The 26,237-nt window shown below is 43.1% G+C and overlaps 1 protein-coding gene across 2 annotated transcripts in view; it reads right to left on the bottom strand.

Moving 5' to 3' along the window:
* SMARCAD1 (SNF2 related chromatin remodeling ATPase with DExD box 1) overlaps positions 1-26,237 on the bottom strand; it is a 166,328-nt gene that overhangs the window by 29,152 nt on the left and 110,939 nt on the right. Inside the window, exons 9-15 of one of the 2 annotated variants that reach the window (XM_077277264.1) lie at positions 15,351-15,709; positions 4,912-5,114; positions 3,128-3,218; positions 2,673-2,772; positions 2,021-2,080; positions 1,852-1,927; positions 923-1,058 (exon numbers count right to left, since the gene is read on the bottom strand). In XM_077277264.1, the coding sequence (XP_077133379.1) occupies positions 923-1,058; positions 1,852-1,927; positions 2,021-2,080; positions 2,673-2,772; positions 3,128-3,218; positions 4,912-5,114; positions 15,351-15,709 (1,025 nt within the window). Of the gene's footprint in view, positions 1-922; positions 1,059-1,851; positions 1,928-2,020; positions 2,081-2,672; positions 2,773-3,127; positions 3,219-4,911; positions 5,115-14,735; positions 15,076-15,350; positions 15,710-26,237 lie in introns of those variants that run through there. The other variant, XM_077277274.1, reaches the window with a different exon arrangement.

Raw genomic sequence — 26,237 nt, 5'->3', positions numbered from 1 at the left:
ACGTATTGTGACTATCACACAGCCGCGACACATGCAGCTGCAGCGCAGATCAACTGATCGGCCGGCGCGATCCAGGAAGCCGGGTTCCCTCTCTGCAGTTTTTTCGGCAAGCTATTAAAGAGGAATACCCCTAATCCCGAAAATCACCAGTACAGACAGGCATAAGAGCACTACCACCCAATATGTGCAAACACTAAACAGATGCCATACGATGATGGGCTGGATCTCATTCACACTTTTTGGAGACTGTTCCTTCTATGGAGCCATTATATATCGAGGCAAGGAAATGCTGCTTCCACACACATTGCCGTCTCTTCTATAGCTCCAACACACCAGCCAGTGACATAGGCAGCTTTTATCTTGCCTTAATCTTTATGTGCTTTGTAATTCAGGTTTAATTGCTCTTTAATAACCATCATTTTAAATTTCTAAGTAAAATTACCTTCAGCAACTTGAAAATGATCCATTACTTACAAATGGGAGCCAAGAAATGTTAATAAGCAGCCAATGGCATTTTCCAACAGCAGCATGAACATGCAAGTAGATAGGCGCTCTCATATTTCACGGTCTCTTGTAAAAGCCATTACCCCCCCTATCGGAGCCGAGCTAGATTCCAGTGTAAATATGATAATGTTCGCTAATCTTTACAGATTAATGTGTGTAAAACGCTTGCAAGTGTTTCAAGTTTAGGCAGCTTCTTTCCCTGACATTGATGTATTATAGGACAGAATGTGAACCACAGACTGAAAACCACACTTGTCCAAGCAGTGTAATTTATGGCAGACGTGAACACTTAATATGCATTCAAGTTCAGATTTGCTCCTCTGAAGAATGGAAATAAATCAACAGAATGGCCGAACATGTGTAATGGCGAGACTTCGGAGGCTACAAGAGTACTGCACGAACTCTCCTTGACACTTACATTTAGAGTCATGAGGTGCTGATAGCGAACAGAACTCATGTTTTTCAGCATGTGCCCTTCGTCAAACACCGCATAATTGATCTTCAAGCGACGAAACAAACTGCGATCCTCAGCACCGCTGATTGCGCAATTGTACCTGCAAACAAGCATTTTATGGCCTTATAAATGAGAGGCACGGCTTAGTATAAAGTGATTACAGGCATATGCCAAATCTATCGACAGCGTCTAAGCAGCTACTAAACATTTGTACTTTGCACAGAGAGTCACTCTCTGCTCCTAGCATAAAGAAAACCTTTATATAAAAGGAAAATTAGCAGCTATTAAGAATGGTCACATTTACATCTAATTCCTAAGCTCTGAGATTTAAAGCACCAGTCCAGCAGCTGGAGTGGCGACACTAATGTAAGTTCCCTGCCCCTAGCCTTATACTCGCCAGCTGCATCTATGACTGCCGCCGCTCTGGTCCGTCTCCACCAGGTTGTGAACGGACAGATCGCTCCAGTGTTTGTCGGATGATCCGGAAGTCACAACTCAACGTAAGTCTATGAGAAACAGAACAAGGCTGTCATAGGCTTCCATTTAGAGCTTGTGACCGTTACCTTTGACTTCCGGTCAGTCAGTAACTGGGGTCACAAGATGGCGGCACGGGACCGGAGCAGCGCCAGGAAGAGGTGAAGATGGCAGCTGGTAAGTAATATTAGGGGCAGGGACCTTGCATTAATGACACCACTCTAGTGATGAAATAAAAAACAAAACACTGGACTGATGCTGTCATGGTCTCTTGTAGTGCATGTTACATTCTTACAATATACAAATCCATATAATATACAAGTTTACTTCATGCAAGAACAAAGCAATGTGGCATGTTCACCACAAGAGGTCCCCCTATAGCTAGTAATTCCAATTACACAATGTACGGTAAAACTTACGTTGTGACGATAACATTAAATTCTACAACTTTACTCAAGATGTCATATCGTAGGTGCTTTCTTTCTTCCTGAGAACCTACACAAAATAGAGGATGGGAATCAGCACTTAAAATACACACTTATGTTTGTAACCTATTCTGTATGAAAAGGAAAAATAAACTCTATATACCATAATATAGTAAGATATTCAGATTGGGACACCAGTGATTGAACTCTCGGACCCAGTTATCTAGGAAATAAAAACAGAGAAAGTTGAGCACTTTATGGGGATTATAATTGGAATATTGTATAATAGATTACCATTTAGACTACTTGCCGTGGACAAACCACATTCCCCTCTCCCCACACCCAAAACAGAAATATAGTTATATTCAGACTGAATTCGCTTATTTATACTTTGTGAAATCTGCAGCTATAATTCTGTATGCCTCATTCACACATCCGTTTTTTGCATCCGGGAAAACAGACTAAGCTGGATCTGAGTTTCTTCCATTTTTGATCCTTATGTCCGATTTGCCATCAGTTTTTTCCCTTATGGCCCAAAAATAAATAAAAAATTTAAAGATTCTCCTGTTGTGGCCTATTTTGATCCAAGTAACAAGAGATCAGAATAGGACATGCTCTGAGTCTCATGGATCCATGAATTTCACGGATGTAAGAATAGATCCATCAACCGTTTGGGTCAGAGTGAAACGGTCAAATCATGGACATTTCAAAGCGGATGTGTGAATGCAGAGTCAATAATGGCTGTAAGGGCGAGTTAATTCTGCACGTTATAAGGATCAGTGCCAGGAGATTTTCCAGAGGAATTCTCTACTCACCTAATGTGGAAGCTGGAACAACCACAAGATGTGGGCCAGGGTCTCTGTTCATGTTAAGATGTGCAAGGAATGCTATGGCTTGAACGGTTTTTCCCAAACCCTGCAAAGTAATAGACAACAAAATTGTAAATGATCGAGCCAACATTCACCCACAGAAGAACGACAGCTCCTCTACCAGTCGTGGGCTCAGCACTTGTACCCTAATCAGCACTTGTCCTTTGGCACCTTACGGACCTTCACGAAGCTGCGGCCAACTGAAGACATCATAAATAGCTCATAACTGTCTGCAGCTGACCCCTCGTGATGGAGGACAGGTGGGAAATAGCATAAGTGCCAAATGGGAGCCCTTAGCCTAGCGTTTAAGTGCTTTCTTCTAGCAAACCAAAGTTAGAAGATAACGGAAATGACAGTGACCCTGTAATATAGCAATGGACAACAATGAAATAATTACTAACCATCTCATCAGCCAAAATCCCATTCACATTGTGTGTGTGCAGGAGAGCTAGCCAATTCAAACCAATCTTCTGGTAAGGTTTGAGCACCAGGCTGTAAAAAAAAGCCATAAAATGTCAGTAAGTATTGTTAAAAACAAGAAAAAGAAGCGCACATAGAGTAATACCTTCAGGTATCGCAATCACGTGGACCCCCACAAAACAGACTCACCTGGTCTGGTTGTGACAGGTCACAACTCCCTTGGATAAGCACGTATGGTCGCAGCAGGCTCCCGGCAAACAGTATGGATCCACATGGAGAAAAAAGAAGAACCGGAGGATAAAAGCCGCGCAGACCACAATGAAGATAACAGAGTTACACACACACTCTGTTTATTAGCCTACGCGTTTCGTGGCAGACAAGCCACTTCATCACTTGATGCCCTGATGAAGTGGCTTGTCTGCCACGAAACGCGTAGGCTAATAAACAGAGTGTGTGTGTAACTCTGTTATCTTCATTGTGGTCTGCGCGGCTTTTATCCTCCGGTTCTTCTTTTTTCTCCATGTGGATCAGTAAGTATTGTTGGGCTTCTTAGACCATGTTCATACACAGAGGATGCTGTCAGAATGGAGACCATGACGAGCCTGCACATGGCTTGGTGGTTAGCATCAGGACTGTGGAGTCGGTAAGCCAAACCAGCAACTCTGACATTTCACGGACTTCTAACTCTGACCCCACAGCACTGGTCACTACTGAGCATGTACATAAAGTGCAGCACAGATTCAGCCTAAGGACCTCGGTCAGGAACACAACATTTATAGGACATTTTAGAATTATACCAAATTCTTATGAAAACATTTACAGCACATCCTGCATTGTATACTGTACCCAATGTATTATATATTTTAGGAGTCAGTCCATCTCATACCAACTCCACAACCCTGGTTAGCATGATTGCCTTGCAGTAACGGGGTGCAGAAACCAAAGCCAACATCTCACTGTGTTTAGGAGGGTCCAAGTGTAAAATAAAAATCTCAGCTATTCACTGGCAACACCGGCGCCATTCAAGCAATGAAAGCGGAAAATCTCCATGACACTGTCATGCCATTTGAGAACTGCAGCCAATCAACTTGCATTAATCAGCTGCAGCGCTTACATTTCCCTAGGACAAAACGCAGATGTCTGGGGAAGGTGCAAGAAGGGCAGTTCTTATGCAGTCGCTAATTGTCCCACAAGAGCGCTGTAGCCAACGTCACGTGAGCGCCAACATTACGGAAATGGTGCTGTGTGGGAGGTATGAGAAATTTTTTTATTTTACATTGTGGAATACAGTATTTAACAAATAATTGACAGAGTATGAGCGTGAGTGAGAGAACGTGCATAAGCAGGTGTTTGAGTGAAAACAGGTAAAAAGTAGATTGTGAGCGCCAGAATCGCTGTACAGCACTACAAACTATCGTGGTGCTGTATAAAGGACTTTGACAATCTGCAAACATTCTAGCGTTAATACAATTGAATTGAATATTTTAAGCTCCATGTTAAAAAAAAAAAAAAACACCCTAAATTCTGTGCAGAGTGATGGCCATGCCGGGGCAGGTGATGCTCTCCATATAAATAAAAACTGGACTGATCAATCTGCAGCAGAAATGTGTTTCATCCGAGGATTTCTGCTGTGGATTATGTACACCGTGAATTAGCCTAAGCATATCTGCAGCCTTATGATAGTGATTTAGAAGTTAGAAAGATGAGCGAATACATGGCAGCACAGCACGGCTAGTATTCTCCCAGCTCTGATCGGCAAACATACCTCTCTGAGAGAATAGATGGCGGCTGTACGCTCCATCCACTCTCCCCATCCTCAGTGATGTGAGTGACTTGCTTCATCAACTTCTTTGAAATGTCTTCACATTTGTTCATAAGCTTCAGAACCACCTCTCGCTCTTTGATCAATATTTTGCAGTCCCAAATCAAGTCTATTGAAAGTGTATTCACCGCGTTCACTTTATTAAGCTGCAGGGAAAACAACCTTTTATTTATTATCGATTCACATGTTACGGTCCATTTCTTTTATACCACGCCTAACCAGCAGGTGTCACTCTTACACCTAATACCACAAGTTGGAATTCGAGGATCGGGAGCGTATTTTCTATTTCTTACAGAAAAATTAGAAAGAGAAGCCATCATGTCTGTGTGCATTCACGCTTCCATGTTTAGTCTCAACATTTCTATTACCATTATGTAAAAAAACAAACAAAAGGGTTGGTTGACTTGTTAGTATGTACTGTATATAATTATACTTTACATGATGGTTGAGTGGGGTCGTTGTTCTACAATGGCTACCGCAATGACATTACAGTCAGACAAGATAATTTGCATTTAAAAGATATGAAGAAAGTGGCATATGGTTAGAAGCCTCTATCCTACATACTTCATTAGCCTACACCCTTCTTCCCCAGTGATTGTGTATGACGTGTGGGCTGCGCGAGCGGTCATGCTGCCGACAGTGATGGGGAGACCAACGTGCAACCTGGCAGTCTGGATCTGGCTGTCCTGTACATGGACAACGGCACCGTTATCAACAACTTCCTCCCCAGACACAGTAAATGCTCCCTCTGTAGCTACAGGCACCACTACTTTCATTTTCTTCAATCATGCTTTAAAAACAAAAAAACATTTGAAATGATAGGTCACATTGCACAGTTTTCTCAGAAGTGTTACAAGTAGGATGGGCTTTTTAACTACATAATATCAAGTATATAGAAGGCAACGTGCAATCAATGTACAGGGCTGATGTGTTCATGCTCATATCCGGAAACCACCAGTGCAGGTAACAGCTGATTATTGGTCATCAATACGTGGAATTTGCCACTTTCAATATGTATTTGAAGATAGTACACACACACACACACACACACACACACACACACACACAATGTATGCAGGTTCAGCAATCAGAAATTTGATCAAACTGAGTGGGTGAAGAGACTCACATCATCATATTATTATGGAAGGTCAAAGGCCCCTTTAAAGGATGTAAATGGATAAAGATATAATAGGCTGCTAGTGCACAATCCATACTTGCAACTGAATTGTTAAAAGCAGGCTAAATGAGCAAGAGTAAATGGAGTGATGGGCTGGTGCTGGCGATTAGAGGCCAAGCAGCTATAAGCAGAAAACCCTTATAATGGTTACAAGTACTTGTATTAGAGGCCCAGTGTAAAAGTGCCAATCAATCAAGAGAAATGCCAACCGGCTCTTTTCTTCTGCATTGCATTTTGGGAAATAAATGGTGGCAATGTATACAATGGAAGGCGAATTCATCAGATCTGCAGATATATACATAGGAGCTTCCGGAAATCTCTCAGCTTAGAGGTGTTAATAAGCTCTTTAGAGTGATACTATTATTTACTGGTAATTAGGAGGCTCCAACAGTAGCTAGATGTATCTGTAAGCAGCACTATCGTCTACACCTTACGTAGTAGTCATGGCATGCTGGAGTGACAGGACACTTCAGGGCTTAGATCTATATCCAAGGTGTGGAGATAGAGAATCAGTTTGAAGTTCTTAGCTGGAAGGTGTAATTTTCTAGTTTATCCCTTAGGTAATCAGTAGTGGGAGAAAAATCATGTAGCTAATGCCTGAAAAGATTTAACATAAATCCAAATGTTCACAGATCTATGGCTTCTGTATTATTCCTGGGCATCAAGACTAAAATCCAAAGAATTGCAAACCAAAAGTGTGATAAACACAGACACAAACACAAGAACTGAGTAATGATTGACAGCGGTCATTGACCTAATTGCACGAGTGTTAGATCACAATCACTGTCCATGTGAGAGCACATCTGATTACACCCATACGTGGAGACCAGCCTGAGCACGACCACTATGATCCGGAGCCACAGCGTGAATACATGAAGAGGACGTCATTGTAAGAAGATGGGAGGCCCCGGACCGCGATGCCCATCGTACCGGACCACCCCTGGGTGAGTATAATCTAACCTCTTTTTCTCATCTTTCAGGTTACATCGGGGGTTTATCTACTGCATTACAGAATGCTGCAGATAAGCCCCTGATGCTAGTGGGCTTAGCTCATCTTCCATTTTGGGGGTGAGAGATTCCCTTTAATGCTGGGGTCTTAGTAGGTTGTCCCATCTGGGATAGATGCGAGTACCACTGCTTGTCAGTAATGGAGGGGCGCTGCCTGTACAAGTCTACTTTGCGCCAATCATTTCCATAGGAGCTCTAAAAACATTCAGAGACGCTCAGGTACGGACTGGGGCTGAAATTCAGCCCTGGCATTTGAAAACACACAGGCCCGTGCCATTCCCGTCCCTAAGCACCAGATGGGATATATTACTAATATTACCCTGGATGGAGGAAAGCAAGATTTACTGCACGACCAATGTTTCTAATGATACCCGTGGCCTGCTGGGGTAAGTGACGGAGTCAGTGACTTTGTGCTCCGTCACAACACTTAACAGTATAGATGTCTTGAGAACACCGATTCTTTTAACAACATAGCAGACAAGGCAGCCCATGACCAGACAGGCCCTTCTGGCATTTGCCAGAATTGCCAGATGGCCAGTCCGGCCCTGGAGACGCTACAGTACATCAGTAGATGTTAATAATGCAAAAAGAAAGACAAATTGGGTATGTTCACAAGAGACAGACTTCAGTCACCAATCCTTGGATCCAAGTGAGCAAAGAAATCCCAGCACATGCTGGAAAAACTAACCCAGTCAGATGAAGGAAATGGATTTTTCAATTGCAAAAATTTCTGCCATGTGGGAACATAGCCTTTACTGCTCAGTGGCTTTACCCAGTACATTAAAATGAATGGTATACACTTTGTAAACCACCAAAGATGGATTAAAGAGGTCTAATTCTCATCATGCTATCAGCTTTTTTATGGGGCTGGAATGCAACATCTTTTACATTATTTCCCAGGCACAGGTCTATCGTTGTAGTACTGGCTGAGTGGGATTACAATTCACTGCTGCTCCATTTCATTCCTGTGCATGGGACACTAATACCGTGGGAAGCAGAGTAATGAATAGAGAAGCTGTGGTACCAAATGTCCATACAAGCAGTCAGACCACCATCGATTCGATATTGATGGCTTTAAACCCCTTTAAAGTGTTAAATACAAAACTGGTTCAGCTTTCTGTTGTCTTTCTCCTCAAGAGTAATCATGTTCTAAACGTGTAAATGTACGCAATTCACACATAAGTGGATGGCAAACAACCTTAACTTTAATGACTCTTGGACAGGAAAAGATCTGCCCTGTTTCAGCCAGTCTTATGTAACAATGCCGAGACACTGCTCTTATTGTACAATGGGCACACACAATATATGATAGATAACAGAAATGGAGGCAGATCAGAGATGTAGAAGGGTCAACACACTTGTTGAGGTGGGGGTAGTCCTTCCGCTTGCCCACATGGCTCTTGCTGCAGAATAAGCGTCTGTTTTGAAGTACGCGTTAACTAATACTGCTGTACTGACTAGATTTGATACAGTGTAAAAACGGAGACTTTTTGAGGATGATGGTTGCCTTTGTCATGTACTAGGAGTTCTCATACACCGTATTGCAATATACTTGCTCAAAAAATACACCAATGAGAAAAAAAACGGTAAGTGGGTCTGGCCAACATTGCCAGACACAGCCCGTGGGAACGAGAGAAGAAACCTTCCAGAAAAGAAGCAGGAGCTTTTATTCTAAATCTTTAAGGCTTTACAGAGAATCCACCACACGCAGCCACACCATGGCAAACATGACACCCTCACTTAGCGGCATGGCACCTGGGTGCTAGAAGGAAGTGCAGCCTTATGGGGCTTGTTTTAGAATGGTGTTCTCACAAACTTACAGCACCCGCTGAGGCTAAAGCAACATGTGATCAGTGTTTTACAGGTCTATAGCAAAGGGGCTTGTCTGGTAAGAAGTGGTCTTCCAGATCTCACCTGTCTTATATAGACTTAATATATTGCATCAAAATTCTGCCAGACGACATACAAATGATGCATGGTTGCAACTAAGTGGCCACATCTATGCTCCTGCTAGATGTCACTGGTTTCCAAAAAACACATTGGTGTGAAAAATTAGGCTGAAAGCCTGAGAGAAAAAAGGCAACCTGCTGCATGCTCAAGTGCAGTGGTCTTCCACGTGGGGGGGGAAGGAAAGGTCACTCTTTGAATAGCTTTGGTTTTACCCATCACCATCCATCCGATGTACCTGTGACTTCCACTTGAATGAAAAGAGAAAGTTGCACTTCTTCAGAGTCATTAAGCCCCAATCCAATTCTAGACCATTTACTTTAAAGCAGATGTACAACGTTTTATAGCCGGAGGCAAGATTGTCAGAATTATCCAACCATAAAGGTCCATTGACACCAAATTATTGAGATTGAGCGTTCCTGGGAAGTCTCGCTTTTCAATAATGGTGCAGTCTAAACAGGCTGCTGAATACACAAAATTACGTTTTAGTTTGCAAAAAAATTAATATTTTTCAGCAGCACATTGTCTTTTGTAAACAGTATCTGTGCTGCCGAGGAGAATGGCAGGCTACTCTAGTTTACTGCACAGCTGCCTTATTCAGAGGTCAATTTTTCACATATGTGTTCTATCCGTGATATTCAATTCTAGAACATGTCAAACTTATGGTAAAAACTGACGCACTGATGAAACTGGAACCGTAACAGTAAATAGTTCTCAAATCGACAGAAATGTAATAACTGCACCTTGAGCTGCAAAACTTATCGGATGTCCTACCCTCAGATATTGATTGCAGTTCAAGGACCCCAGAATTGGCAGAGAGTGGCACAGACTGGCACTGCAACTACGACTGTCTAGAGCAGTGATTTTCAACCAGTGTTCCGCGGCACACTAGTGTGCCGCGACACATGGTCGGGTGTGCCGCGGGGAAAGTTCCCCAAACTATGGTGCCCCCTCCTTTCTGCCCCGATCTCCTGTCCGCTCCCCTCCTCCCTCCTGTCCGCTCCCCCGATTCCCCCCCCCCCCCCGTGTTCCGATCCCACCCCCCCATACTTACCTAGCTCCGATGTCCCTCCCGGTGTCCGGCCGTCTTCTCCATGGGCGCCGCCATCTTGGAAAATGGCGGGCGCATGCGCAGTGCGCCCGCCGAATCGGCCGGCCGGCAGATTCGTTCCTATATATTTTGGTCGCTGTGATAAGTTCTATCACAGCGATCAAAATTAAAAAAAATAGTAAATAAACCCCCCCTTTATCACCCCCATAGGTAGGGACAATAATAAAATACAGAAAATATAATTATTTTTGTTTTTCCATTAGGGTTAGGGGTAGGGGTAGGGTTAGGGTTGCACTTAGGGTTGCACTTAGGGCTAGGATTGCACTTAGGGCTAGGGTTAGAATTAGGGTTAGGGTTAGAATTAGGGTTGCAATTAGGGTTAGGGTTGGAATTAGGGTTAGAATTAGGCTATGTACACACGGTGCGGATTTGGCTGCGGATCCGCAGCGGATTGGTCGCTGCGGATTCGTATCCGTTTTCCATCACGTTTACAGTACCACGTAAATCTATGGAAAACCAAATCTGCTGTGAACATGGTGCGGAAAATACAGCGCGGAAACGCTGTATATTCACACTGAGTGAGTATAAATACATTTAGAATCTATATTATTAACGATATGTAGAATATGTACTGTTTTAGTGTCATTTTGTGCCATTTTGGTTGGTGGTGTGCCCCGGGATTTTTTAAGTATAAAAAGTGTGCCACGGCTCAAAAAAGGTTGAAAATCACTGGTCTAGAGAACAGAAACAGCACAATCCGTGACACCGAACAATAGGACTCAAAACTGTAGAATAACCATTATGTATTGAAATAAACAAAACAATACGCACCCAAACTACAATTCCCTGTAATGCTACGCACCCTTTGAAATGGACTTTGAGTGACTATATTGGTACTGAATATGGTTTCTGTCCTTTGTCTGTAAATACACGCATTATCTTTCAGAATTCAATCTACAAAAAACAGCATGGGAAACAAAAGTGCCATTTATGAAAGCCTTCTAGGTATCATTCCAAAAGATGAAAAAGAATTAGTATAAGCCCAATGCAAAAAGAAGCCCAGGAAGACTTTATCCATGAGCTTAAACTATGAGACATTAGAAGATTGTGTAGGTAATAATATGGTGACGTCCTAGCGCCTTCCTTCTGCATTATATGGGACACCTGGTAACATTACACAGCTGCGCCAAGCTCCTGGATGACAATGGGATAAGTTCATGGATTTGAAGGTGTCACCACATTACTCGGTTGTAAGATAGCTCCGAGAGTCTTAGGAATATAATATCTGAAAACACCTGGCAGAGAAGCTGTGCTGCACACCTTAACGTGTGCAAATAGAACAATATACTGCTGAATAGACTGATGTTAAGAGACCAGAAATATAGATTATATATAGAGATATATATGTGTATGTATATGTTATATATATATAGAGAGATATATATGTGTATGTATATGTTATATATATAGAGATATATATGTGTATGTATATGTTATATATATATATATATATATATATATATATATATATATATATATATATATATATATATATATATATATATATATATATATATATATATATATATATATATATATAAAAAAGACATCACATAGAGTAAGCGATTACTTAAAGGGCATGACAGACTATATAAGCAGAAGGGAGCACAAACCTACTTTGCATCCCTTACATATCACAATCCTGTAAGGTAAAGTTTATTTACACCTCATCCATGATCGAAGGACATAAACTAATCACCATGTACATACCCCAGGCATGGCTGTGTCAACATAATGCCAACATTCTCCACTCACGATAATACAGATATCCTGCCTACTAAACCTCTGAACCAATTTGTTGTGTAAGGCCGGGATCACACTTGCGAGTTCAATGCGAGAAACTCGCATTAAGTCCCGGCACTGCCGCCGGCACTCGGGATCAGAGTTTGCGGGTGCATGTATTTCTATGCAGCCGCACACTCCAGTCCTTGCTGCCGGGTATTGACGCCAGTTTCTCGCATTGAACTTGCAAGTGTGACTCCAACCTTACACAGAAGCTCTAAAACTATAGAATTTAAAAACTAATTAAGTTCTACCCCCAATCTGCCCATAGCCAGGTTCAGGGACCGGAAATATTAAGCCTTACACGTGTCCTCACACTATATGAGGCCGCTAGGGCCCAGAATGGTTAACAATATAGTTCTAACACAAAGGTACGCCAATAACCTCACAGTGGTGTGGTAGAGGTTGAAAGCAGCACTGTGTGGGTACTAGCCTGTCACTGTAATCGTTAATCGGTCTGGACCTCATCAATCCTAGCAGCCTCAGTTAGTGTGTGGAAACATTATGGGTATGTGCACACGACCAGTAATCGCTGCGGGTTTGATGCTGCGTACTTACACAGCGTCAAACCCACAGTGGTCAGATGTTTCAGCATAGTGGATGGGATGTCAAGAAATCTGATGTCCACAGATCCCTGTGGCTCACCTGCGGAGACTGACATGCGCATCTTTCCAGACTGCAACCTGTCAATTTCTCTTCCGGAGACTCGAGCCTCCGCAAGAAAATTTCACCAATAGAATGTATTGGACACGGTTTAGTCAACACATGCGGATTCTTCTTCTTCAATAGACGGCAGAGCTGTAACATGCACTGCGTCCAAAGTGCTGCCGCTTCTGGATCGTGTGCACCCGGCCTAAAGGACCAATACAATGGCAGGCCAGTATCCAAACAGTGGTGTGGAGAGGTTGAAAGCATTGTCTGGTGCAGCCACAGTCACCACTGTGAGGTTATTAGCCTGCCACTGTACAGGAACTTCAAGACTTCATCACACTTTATGAGGTTGGTAGGATTCATCAGGGGCCCAGAAGGATTTATAATGGAGGTCCAATACAAGGCCAGGCTAGGATCCACAGAGTGGTGTGCACCAGACAATGCTTTCAACCTCTACCACACCATTGTGAGAGATTATTGGTCTCCCTTTGTATTGGACCTTCAAGGTTTCCTCACACTATAGGAGTCTGCTAGGATTCACCAGGGGCCTAGGATTTACAATGGAGGTACAATGCCAGGCTAGTAAATGCACAGTGGTGTGGTAAAGGTTGTAAGCAATGTCTGCCAGAGTCACGTCACACCACACCAAATGCCATTGTATAGGACGTTTGTTAATCCTTCTGACGATTTACAGAAGCCTCAGAGACAGGAAACACATGGGACCATATATTCCAGGAGTCTGGGGCTAACTGGGGACAGAAAGAATCAACCTAGGTCCATTTTGAGATTCTGCACTTTCAGGGCTTCTGCGTTTTACTATTCACCATCATTAGGTACAGGTATTGAATTACATGAGGACTGAGATGTAATGTGCGGCAGCATCTGAGATATAGGGGGCTGCTTCCAAGTCTTGTCCCTACTTCTATGCATTAGACTAGAAATGGGGGGGAAAAAAATAATGTAACTTGTCTAGTCACTAGAACCATTATAGCTTATTAATAAACATAAAAGTACGGTATTACAATTCATATTCCAATAAATCATAGATTAAACAAAAATTCTCCAAAACAAAACCAACAACTAAAGCAATCAGTTACTGGTCTTTTTGATGCTACAGATACAAGCTTCAGATAAAGATGGCAGCTATATATTACATCTGTATAATACAGTGTCCACCCAGACTCTCAGAACTGAACACATGGAATAGAAAGAGTAAAACTTGCCAAAATGTATTTCTAGAGACCCAATAAAAATCTATCCTGTTAATGTATATCTTTGCCATGTTTCATTAACTCCACTAGTATATGCTCATGTCTTGGCAGCCTAACATCTGCTGAAGTCTCATTCTTCTCTGATCTGGGGCATGTCGTTACAGCTACCAAAGAATATTTGGGTGTAGATGCTAAGCGACAAGTTTAATCAAATAAAAAGGGGAGAAAAAAAAAAATCTACAATTCACTGCAGGTCAACACGTCATTATCTATTCGCCAAAGGGGAGAAAGTGAATGAAGACAGACATCTGCGGGAATGGCAGCCCTTCAGCAAATACTTTTACAAAGAATTAGTGAAGGCGAAGCCCAACAAGTTCAGCGGTGAGCTGTCTAATAGACAGATGTTGTCAGAGCAGCCAAAGGCTTCAGGCAAAACGATTCCCGTGTGTGCAGAGAGCAGCGTGTGGCTCCGTGCTGCAGTTTTAGCAATTACTTCTCCCGTGTACCCTCTTTTCTGTCCCCATTTCTAAAACCTAAAAAAAAATGCTCCGATGTTTCAGTGACGGGACTGTAAAATTGGCTTTGTTACCCAGAATGCCTAGTGAGAATGCCCACTTCACTGCTCCATACATACACTGTGTCTCTCCACATACAAGAATACTATATTGAAGGACTATTTCATCAGGTCTGAATGCATTCTACATATACAGCACAACATGTATACAGCAAGGCCCTCACCGCTACAAATTACTAATGGCATTTCATGTAAAGCCAGAGAAGAAAATCCACATAAGCATTTAGGAAAAAAACTAATATTCTCTACAGTCAAAAAAAGGTGAGATTTGGAAAATCATAGGATTTCTAACATGCATGTACTTACCACGTTCATGTAAGATCCATGCCAGAAAAATCAGTTTTCAATGCTCAATGGGGTAAGCAAAAGTCTGACAACAACTGAGAAAATGGCAGCAATGTGTAACCAGAGGAAACGTCAAAAAAAGTCACAGATCACAGCTGAGAAGCAAGCAGTGAAAATGGGGAAAACAACAATTCTTGCTGGCATCTGGAAGCATGGAGCTGCCCTTGCAGCTGCTCCTCCAAGCAGTCACAGTGGAGGCAGAAATCCTGCCACATTCTTGCCTCCTGCTTGACTTTTCTGCTAAAATAGCTCAGGACAGACTGGCAAAGTTCTCCTTCTCATAGGAAAGCTCTAATGTCTGCTTCAGCAGAGCTCTGAACCAAGTTTCTAGGTTGCTGAATGAGTGACAGCATTGCCAGCCAATCAGCTTGGATTTTTCAGGAAAATCACCCCTTAATTTATTCAAAATTAGGTCATATGACACTATATCATCTGCTATTGGCTTAGCATGAATAGTGTTAGCCTGCTGAGGAAAAGGCCACCCATCTATGCCTCCTTACATTGTAGACACCTCTTGCCTATAAGCATAAAAAGAAGTATTAAAAAAAAAAAAGGCAGAGTACAGTGAAAACTTACCAGAGAATCCCAAGAATGGAAGGGCCGGAGCTCAGTGATCCTCTGAGCTTTCTTGAGAGAGCACTGAGGGATGAGAGCGAGCTCATCCAGGGAGGCATCTTGGAGGAAGCTGACTATTTTAGCTTTGTATTCCTCCTCCATTGTTTCATCTCCACTGCTGTAGTCCTCATCCAGCACGCTGCCTGCATCTGAGCCTGACTCCTCGCTTTCTGAGTCTCTTTTAAAGTTGCTCAGGTTATATTTGTCTTTTGATTTTTTCTTTACACCGTTTTGCGCCGGTTCTTGGCTCGGTTTCTTGTTGGGCTTCTCTTTGGCGCTGTTTTTAGCTCCTCTGCCATTAGATGCATTCTCCAAGTCATCTGTTCATGTAACATAAATACAGTTTTTAATACAATGTACACATGCAGCTTCCTGAATTGTGTCACAACTAATAAGTGCGCTTGGGAAAAACGCACTCGGCAGCACAATATTACAATTCATGTAGTGAGCAGCTGTTCTTTCCTGGCCTCTACTGGTATTTACATGGTAAATGAAGATCTAACACTAGGTCTTCAAGAACAATATGGCTGGTCACAAGTGAATACATTATTCCCTCTCTTTTCTGACACAGTGGGTGGAACTATTAAGGATGCTCTAACCTTAGCCCAATCACTGTGGGAGATCACTCCTGTCCTACTGGTCTGTATAGCTGAACCGAGAAATCTGCACCTGAAGATCTGCCATACACATGCCGGAAGGAGGGTGGGATAGCCACGGTTTATTTCTATGCAAAGCTATTTTAACACTTGATTTGCTGAACACATGTAAAATCAGCAGTTTAATTTCAGAAGGCAGAACATTACGGTTAATAAAAGACAATGCAGGCAGAAAATACTGCACTGTGCTTATGTCAATATGAACATATCCATAAAAACTACATACGCTTTAACCAGTAATAAACGTTCAAGTTGCAAAGCATAAAATCGATTCAGGCGACGGAAGGTTCTGCTTTTTGCACAAAATAGCCGTAGAGCAGTATGATAAGGATGTAATCGTCAAATGAAGGGTTAATGATTCATGTAAATGAATTGCAATGACTGGAGAATTAGGCACAGAGAAGAATAGCAGTATTGTATTCGGCGTCAGTAACATGTGCAGAATGAAGTGGTGTGCGCTAGTCCGTATTTAGGGGGCCAGATCCTGGTGCCTGGTTCGTGTGTTTCACCTGGAAGGTGGGTTTTTATTAATAGGTATGATATGTCAATCAGCATGAAGCATTAGGCATCAAAATTGAAATTAACAATTCGGATGTTTCTGCCGTTAAGATACCACTCTTACAATACTTTGGTGTAAAAAAATAAAATAAAATAAGTATCATAGCATCATGTCACCATACAATGAAATTCTCTGAACTTATCTAATACACATGGTCTTTCCACTCCTCACAACTGTCAAGATTTTGGATAAGGTGTTAGCAAACATCTAATGGCTGACACAGAGCCAATACTTTCCACAGCTCAGCATTTGCTTCAACTGTGTCCAGTCTAGGCAATCCTCTAATGGGCCTCTTCTCGGTTTTGCGCACTTCTGCATGTGATGGTGAACAGTGAAGTCACATCTGCAAATACCAACCGGGCTGCATGAGCAGATGTGTCAAACTGCATTCCTCGAGGGCCGCCAACAGGTCATGTTTTCAGGATTTCCTTAGCATTCCACAAGGTGCTGGAATCATTCTGTGCAGGTGATTAAATTATCACCTGTGCAATACAAGGAAATCCTGAAAACATGACCTGTTGGCGGCCCTCGAGGAATGCAGTTTGACACCTCTGTGCATGAGCAAGCAGCGGGTATCGTGCACCCGTCATACTCATGACTAGTTCTACATTCTGTAAAATAGAGAGCAGATTGCGCTATGGAAGAACACCCAATAAAGAGGAGAAGGACTAATTACGTTAAGAAAATGTTATCAGTCTTTTTCCACTAGTGGTAATATTCACATTTACTTGCAATCTGCACTACTGTATATGCCAAGATGCATCATATGGGTCCTACATACAAGCTCACACTGAATACCTGCATGAGGGTGTAATCTATACTGGGAGAACCTGCACTGCACTATGCCCAATAACATTCCATATGCACAAATAAAATGTGCCTGCATGAATCCTATAATTGTCACCTGTTTCTTGTGTCTTTAGAAATACATTAGTACCAAAACCTGACTCCTGCATAAATACCCACAAAGTTAATAAATAACGTGGCTGGAAATATGCAGTTAGTAAAAATCAATTACCACATAGCGGGATAGAGATAGTAAGGCGATTCGGCAGAAAGTGTGACACACCAACTATAGATGCGATTATGCCGGCCAATACAGTCCCGCTACCCCAGCGGCTCAATTGAATAACTGCTCTGAATAGTCAAGGATAGACTGCTAAGTTGAGGAAGAAGTCCAAGAACTCCAAAGTCTACCGTGGACTATTGAGAGCAGGTATTCAATTCAAGACTTGTTTTAACACAAGAAACAGGTGAAAATTATAGGGTCCATGCAGGCACATTTTATGTTATTTCTGCATATGGAATATTATTGGGATACAGGTTCTCATAGTATTGATTACACCCTCATGCTGGTAGTAAGTGTGAGCAATACGTTGGACCCATATGATGCAATCTGCACTACTATACAGTGCCTACAAGTAGTATTCAACCCCCTGCAGATTTAGCAGGTTTAATAAGATGCAAATAAGTTAGAGCCTTCAAACTTCAAACAAGAGCAGGATTTATTAACAGATGCATAAATCTTACAAACCAAAAAGTTTTGTTGCTCAGTTAAATTTTTATAAATTTTAAACATAAAAGTGTGGGTCAATTATTATTCAACCCCTAGGTTTAATATTTTGTGGAATAACCTTTGTTTGCAATTACAGCTAATAATCGTCTTTTATAAGACCTGATCAGGCCGGCACAGGTCTCTGGAGTTATCTTGGCCCACTCCTCCATGCAGATCTTCTCCAAGTTATCTAGGTTCTTTGGGTGTCTCATGTGGACTTTAATCTTGAGCTCCTTCCACAAGTTTTCAATTGGGTTAAGGTCAGGAGACTGACTAGGCCACTGCAACACCTTGATTTTTTGCCTCTTGAACCAGGCCTTGGTTTTCTTGGCTGTGTGCTTTGGGTCGTTGTCTTGTTGGAAGATGAAATGACGACCCATCTTAAGATCCTTGATGGAGGAGCGGAGGGTCTTGGCCAAAATCTCCAGGTAGGCCGTGCTATCCATCTTCCCATGGATGCGGACCAGATGGCCAGGCCCCTTGGCTGAGAAACAGCCCCACAGCATGATGCTGCCACCACCATGCTTGACTGTAGGGATGGTATTCTTGGGGTCAAATGCAGTGCCATCCAGTCTCTAAACGTCACGTGTGTGGTTGGCACCAAAGATCTCGATCTTGGTCTCATCAGACAAGAGAACCTTGAACCAGTCAGTCTCAGAGTCCTCCAAGTGATCATGAGCAAACTGTAGACGAGCCTTGACATGACGCTTTGAAAGTAAAGGTACCTTACGGGCTCGTCTGGAACGGAGACCATTGCGGTGGAGTACGTTACTTATGGTATTGACTGAAACCAATGTCCCCACTGCCATGAGATCTTCCCGGAGCTCCTTCCTTGTTGTCCTTGGGTTAGCCTTGACTCTTCGGACAAGCCTGGCCTCGGCACGGGAGGAAACTTTCAAAGGCTGTCCAGGCCGTGGAAGGCTAACAGTAGTTCCATAAGCCTTCCACTTCCGGATGATGCTCCCAACAGTGGAGACAGGTAGGCCCAACTCCTTGGAAAGGGTTTTGTACCCCTTGCCAGCCTTGTGACCCTCCACGATCTTGTCTCTGATGGCCTTGGAATGCTCCTTTGTCTTTCCCATGTTGACCATGTTTGAGTGCTGTTCCCAAGTTTGGGGAGGGTCTTAAATAGTCAGAAAAGGTTGGAAAAAAGAGATAATTAATCCAAACATGTGAAGCTCATTGTTCTTTGTGCCTGAACTACTTCTTAATACTTTAGGGGAACCAAACAGAATTCTGGTGGGTTGAGGGGTTGAATAATAAATGACCCTATGAAAAAACTTTTCCCAATTTTACAAAAAAATAAACAAAGAAATAACATTCTTTTTTGCTGCAGTGCATTTCACACTTCCAGGCTGATCTGCAGTCCAAATGTCACAATGCCTAGTTAATTCCAAATTTGTAAACCTGCTAAATCTGCAGGGGGTTGAATACTACTTGTAGGCACTGTATATGCCAAGATGTAAGTAAATTCAATGTGAATATTACCACTAGTCAAAAAAGATGTGTACAATTTCCTTAAAGTAATTAGTCCTTCTCATCTTAACTGTGTTGTTCCTACAGCGAATTTGGTCTATATTTTATTAACAACATTATTTTTAGCAAATTGTGGAGTTTGCTTTCCAAACTTGCTGCTGGGGATAGAAATGAATACTTAGCGCCAGTGCATAGTTTAAATTACCATTACGTTCTACATTTTGCCATCCCTGTAATCTATAAACATACAACTGGGTGTTGCCATTCTGTTTGTCAAAGGGGAGTGTCCTCCCACAGTCCGATATTAGCAGCACTGATTGGATAGAATCAAACTGTAGGTAATTCAGTGGTCGATTTATTCATACATATTAAGGAGGAATAATGGAGGAACAACAGTATATAGTTCTAAAGAAAACAAGATGATAAACTTTTTCCTGGGACATAAACTGAGAAATGCGTCAGGAGATAACAACAAGTCCAATTCTGACACAAGGCTTTACATGGATCAAAGTAGTCAACCTTTGTGTAACCGGAGCTGCACCTCATCATAAGATAAATCACTTTACACCTAAACAACAAAAAAAAATAAATATCACCATGTTCAATCTTTGTTAAACATAATATAGAACTTTTCCCACGCATCCACATAAATATGGATTATACTCAAACCCCACTGCATTAGATCACATCCAGGACAATCAGTTCCCTTTGGCACATGGGTGTTAAATACAAGGTCACCCAAGATTCATGCTTTCATTGCCACAGGCAGCACGGACTGAATTCCCCATTACAGAGAACTATGGACCGGGATTCCGAAATTAATGAAAATATAAAAAGGTTTTCTCCTTTCCTCATTAATAAATACAACTGTTTTTCCCAAAAGCTGCAGCAGTTCAGATCAAGGGACTCATTCCGATGTCTGTTTTTCATAATGTGGACAACTGACCACTCTTCATTTAGTGTTTTGTCTCGTCAGTTTTTACCATCAGTGTTTCATCAGCCTTTTCTTAAACAAACAAAAAAAAATCCCTGATGGAGGCTTCAAGCTTCTCTTAGGCTACGTTCACATTTGCGTTGTGCGCCGCAGCGTTGGCGCCGCAACGCACAACGCAAACAAAAACGCAGCAAAACGCATGCACAACGCTGCGTTTTGCGCCGCATGCGTCCTTTTTTTCATTGATTTTTGACGCAGCAAAAATGCAACTTGCTGCGTCCTCTGCGCCCAGACGCGGGCGCCGCAGGGACGCATGCGGCGCAAAACGCAAGTGCGACGCATGTCCATGCGCCCCCATGTTAAATATAGGGGCGCATGACGCGTGCGGCGACGCTGCGGCGCCCGACGCTGCGGCGCACACCGCAAATGTGAACGTAGCCCAAACAGTGGGTGAAAATGGACAGCACCCTGATGCCATCCAATTTTGTATTTAACAGATCTAAAGCCATGCATTGGCAAGTTTGGTCTGTCAGACTGATTTGTGAACAGCCTCGTAGACTATAGTGGGTACGAGTTATTTCCGTGAAAAACATGAATAGAATCCATGCAACATGCAAAATACAGGAGTCTGAATGAGGCCTAAAGCGCATTCTGTTGGCGCTCCTCAACCACAGGCGGCATGAATACAGGTTCTCTTTAAACCCATACCATGTAAAGTTATCAGTCTTTATTATTCTTTGTACAGGCCAAACTTGTTGTCAGTGCAAACGTAGATTCTGCAATAAATTTCAACTCTGCAGGTAGAAGCCGAAGAGGAGAGGCATAAACTGCATGGAAACGTTCATATTAATACATGCAAACTTTGGCAATATAACACAAAGATTCAAATTAATTACTTCACTACTTTGCATCCTCTCCTGATTTTACTGATGAAATGCTGATTAAATCTGTAATTTCTGATTACCTAGGTCTCATTCACACGTCCGTGTTTAAAACACTAAAGGTGAAAAAAAAGCTACTGGTGTCATTAGTGTTTCGGATCAGTGCGTCATCAGTGTTTGGGTCCATGTGTCCAGTGGTTTCATGGATGGATAAATTACAAAGCTTCTGCTATACTCTGCAATGACAAATATGGACAGCACTCGGATGGTACACTGATGCCATCCATGTGCCGAACATGTTCTTCATGGACCTATAGACTTGTATTGGCCCTTTTTGTCAATAATACCTGTAAAAATGTCTATATCTCCCTATGAGTTTTGCATGACCACAAGGTCCGTGAAAAACATGTATCAAGAGCGCCAAAGATTATAATGTGTAGGAGTTGTATCCATGAGAACAACGGATACAATATGTACATGCAACACAGATGTTAGAATGAAGCCTTAAATAAGTAGTCCATTATTTGGACAACTTCTTCTCATACCCCACGCTTGGCACGGATAAAGAGGGAAAAAAAAAAAAAAAAAAAAAAAAAAAGCTTATACTCCCCTCCTGTGCTGGCACCATTCCCTACGGTGTCTACACTCGCTCTCCCTGAGGCTCCCGTGCTGCTGTTGTGACATGTGACCCCGGAGCCCATTCAGCCATGGCGTCACTATCCCCGTTTCCTGTTGAATTGAACATGAAGAGGAAAAGAGCAGCTGCAGCTCGGATTTCCTCTTCGTGTTCGATTTGTTAGAAGGCAGGGACAGCAGCACCAGGGTCACCCGTCACAACTGCACAAGAGCCTCGTGACCACTAGTGCGAAGAGAGTACAAAAGTTTCTTATTTTATGGGGCCACACATTTAGATCAAGAAGGGGTTGTGCAAGTAGTGGACAACCCGTTTAGAGGAGTCTTGCCGTATTTTTCGCTTTGTAAGACGCACTTTTTTTCCCCCAAACTTGGGGGGGAAATGGGGGTGCGTCTTAGAAAGCGAACATGCCTTACCAATACCGTGGGGGTAGGGCGCAGGCTGTGATGAGGGGGTGTCCGGGTGCCCAGCGGTTGCTGGCCGGTGCTGCAGGGGTGTCCGGCGCTGCCAGACATTTTGCGACAGGCCAGAGCCCCGGCACTTCCACGGTTCTATGTGCGGTGGTATCCGGGAATATGGCCGGCGCATGCGCAGATGGCAACCTCGGGACCAAGATTTAGAGAAATGAGATTACCATCTGCGCATGCGCCGACCATATTCCCGCAGACCACCGCACATGGAACCGTGGAAGTGCCGGGGCTCTGGCCTGTCGCAAAATGTTGGCAGAGCCCCGGGTAGCGCCGGACACCCACGCAGCTCTGCTGGCACCGCTGGGCACCGGAGACACCCGCAGCACCGGCCAGCAACCACCGGGCACCCAGATACACCCGGCAGTAACACATCGGAGACTCCCTCATCCCTGCCTGCGGCATCACCCCACTCCTGCCTCCCCCAGCAGCAACCCTGGGACCCCGCTTCGCCTCAGCCACCACCCCCTGGTAAGCAATAAGATGCAAGGATTATAAGTACCACCACCAATTAATTTTTTTTTTTTTTTTCTTATTTTTCTCCTGAAAATTTGGGTGCGTCTTATAATCCGGAGTGTCTTATAATCTGAAAATTACGGTAATTGGCTTCAGCAAAAGAAAAACTAATAAAATGCTATCTATAATGCTGAAGTAACAAAAGGTCCACATACATCCCTGAATAAGTCCCTCAATGCTTCACAGATTGCCACGGTAGGTCAGGCTGAAGCCAGTGAATGGTCGTATCACATGATCAGCCTACCTGGTTTATAAACAGATGAAGATTATTTCAGTACTTCGGGTAAATGTAAAATAGTTTATTTCTCCCAGAAAACTCCTTCACACACAGGCCCTGATTCATCAAACCGTTTAACATCCCTAAAGTGACAACGCTCTGAATAATTGGAGCTGTGCAAAATGTTGCACCTTTTGGCATTTCCATGCCAGTTTTCCCAACTATATCAAAATGGGTGTAGAATGGGAAGGCGCGAGGACACATTTCCTCTAACTGATCACAAGCTGTGGCATTCCCTATGCCAGAAATCTCACTCCAGTCCCAGACTAGAGTAAGATTTCTGGTGTGGTGCACGAAGGCGCACGCCACTTGTCAAACACTTCAGATTCATGAAGGGGTGTGCGCCTGATAGTGAATGAGAAACATCTGACTCCATCACACCTCCTCATCAACCCTGACGAGAAAGTCGCTGGCCTTGATAAATAGGGGCCCTATGTGTTTTTGGTAGCATTTCAGTCAGTGCTGTTTTCTCAATACACAGCAAATTCTGTGACATGGCTTTCTTTGAGAGCTCCCCCCCAACAAGCTTGTCAATAGGACTTAGAAAGTGACAGAAACATGTATGAAGAAAATCAAGCTTTAAAAAAAAAATGAAAAAAATTTGGTTTAGACTATTACTTATAGGAGACACTTGTGTCTGGTTATACAAATCCCTTCAAGTATGAATGCACAACACAGGTTCACTAAAATCAGAGTATGCCCCACGTCATCCATTTTTAACTGGGGCTTCGATTCTGAACTGCAAGACAGATCAAAATGTAAAAAGCATAAAAATTACTGAAAAGAACACATGGATCTGTTTTATATATTTATAATAATGGACATGTGAAAGTTCCATGTTTCTTAAATTTCCATAACAAACCTGCCATATTTGACTAGTGTCTAAAGCTTTTCAGGTACAAAACATGGATACATGCCAAACTTTTAGAAGCTAACAATGATCAGGAAAACTTGCATGTGTCCAAGCTATTCCATTTATATTTGGAATGAACAGTGTGTGTCTGTGCAAAGCCATAGGCTCACTTCATCGGTCAGATGACTCCTGCAAATAACAGGCAGGTGCCTCATGATGCCAGCAAGTGAGATGCGCTACATGGCACTAAACCCAATCCAATAGCATCGCAATCTCTGGTCAAAATCACTGTTAAGCAAGCCGAAGATGAAATGACCTCTACAAGGCCTAAAGTTAAAGACAACAATTCCTTTGTATTTTACATTAAAAAAATAAAAAAGTGTGTGCCATTTTTTACATTTTAAAAATTACAAATAGGAAAATGGGCTCATGCTAAAGTTTTGTGGACATTTGTGTGCTCAGATAACTTGGTTTCAGCCCTTAATTAGCCTGTTAGGGTTACATTAAAGAAGCACTAAACCCATCAACATTTTTATCCTCTTAATATATTGCAATCATTATATTATATGGCTGTGTACTTACAATTGCTCATTTTGAACTTCTATCCAGTTAATTCTTCACTTTTCCATTAGGTCTATGACATCACGTGATTAAAAACTGACTAGCTGAATCCTTCTATGCTCTGTGTAAAAACAGGAGGTCAATTTTCTCTGCACGAGTCATCAGTCACGGCAAAAGTCTATGAGGGGCAAAGCAGCTGGGTCTGGAGATGAAGAGGGGGATGATATATGCAGGAAAATAAACCTCCTATTTCTACATAGAGGAGAGAAAAGAGGGATTTTTGGTACTCACCGTATAATCTATTTATCTCTTCATTGGGGGACACAGGTAACCACGGGTGTATGCTGCTGTCGCTAGGAGGCTGACACTATGCAAAAAAGGAAACTAGCTCTTCCTCTGCAGTATACACCCACTGACGGGCACAAAGTACCTCAGTTTCAGCTTAGTGTCTATAGGATGCAGACCTGGATCTGATCCCAGATCATCTTTTCCTTTTCAGGTCACCTGTTGTTTTTATTAATCTTTTTCCTTCGTCTTTCAGGTTTCTTCATCTTCTGGGTAACAAGATGTAATTTCTCACCCTGTTTTCCCACACTTATGCGACCGAGAGAGCAGTGTGGTGTCACCCGCATCGCCCACTCTTGGACCCGCAGGCAGGACTTTATCCCCGGTCACCCTTACGGGTGTTTCGGGGAGTCAGTCCTTGCCTTTTCCCCTCCTCACCCCTTTCCTCGGAGAGGGCTGAGAGGAAGACTGTGGTCACCAGTGGTGGCCCCCCCCCTTCTTGTAAGGGGTTGATGTCTTCTGCGCCGTCCGGAAAGGAGGACCCTTTTCTACCAGTGACCCTCATCCATCCGAGGGCTCCTGATTATGTCCTCGACAGTGAAAAGGGTTTCGTGACTCACCTTTACAGGTATGTCCTTTTCTCTGTCCCCGGCAGCTACCTGCCTGCCTCACTGTTTACCCGCGACAGAACGCCGCACAGAATATGGTCCCACTGAACGGCTGCGGCCATTTTTTCTTCATCCCGGCTAGTGCTTCGTTAACTCCCCTTTCCTGTAGCATGCGCTACTGTGCCCAATCAGAGGGCCGGTTCCCTCTCCTTCTGTGCTGCCCAGAGCCACGCCCCCCATTTTAAGAGAACGTATTCATCACATGCTTTTCCACCTATCACGGGGCCATCTCTCCCTGCCTGCTGCACACCTCCAATGGCATAGCCAATAGGAGGGGTCCCTGCTCCCTGACACGGCCAGCACAATTCAGCCAACTAAGCTTTCCAATGTACAGAAGCGGCCAATTTTCATGCCCTAACTAGGCCCTTCGTTAATGCCATTTGCCGGTCCTGTCACTGCGGGTACCAAGGCGTCACAGCCAATTCCAGGTCCTCTGATAATTTTAGTCCCTGTCTTTGGGCCTTCTCCCGGACTCTGTGTAGCCACGGCCCCTTACTGGGCAACTGGCCAATCAGAGGTTGCCTTC

The sequence above is a fragment of the Ranitomeya variabilis genome, chromosome 1 (assembly GCF_051348905.1).
Source record: "Ranitomeya variabilis isolate aRanVar5 chromosome 1, aRanVar5.hap1, whole genome shotgun sequence".
Lineage (NCBI taxonomy): Eukaryota > Metazoa > Chordata > Amphibia > Anura > Dendrobatidae > Ranitomeya > Ranitomeya variabilis.
The sequence above is the reverse complement of the archived record's forward strand: the minus strand, read 5'-3'. Positions and strand labels throughout refer to the sequence as shown.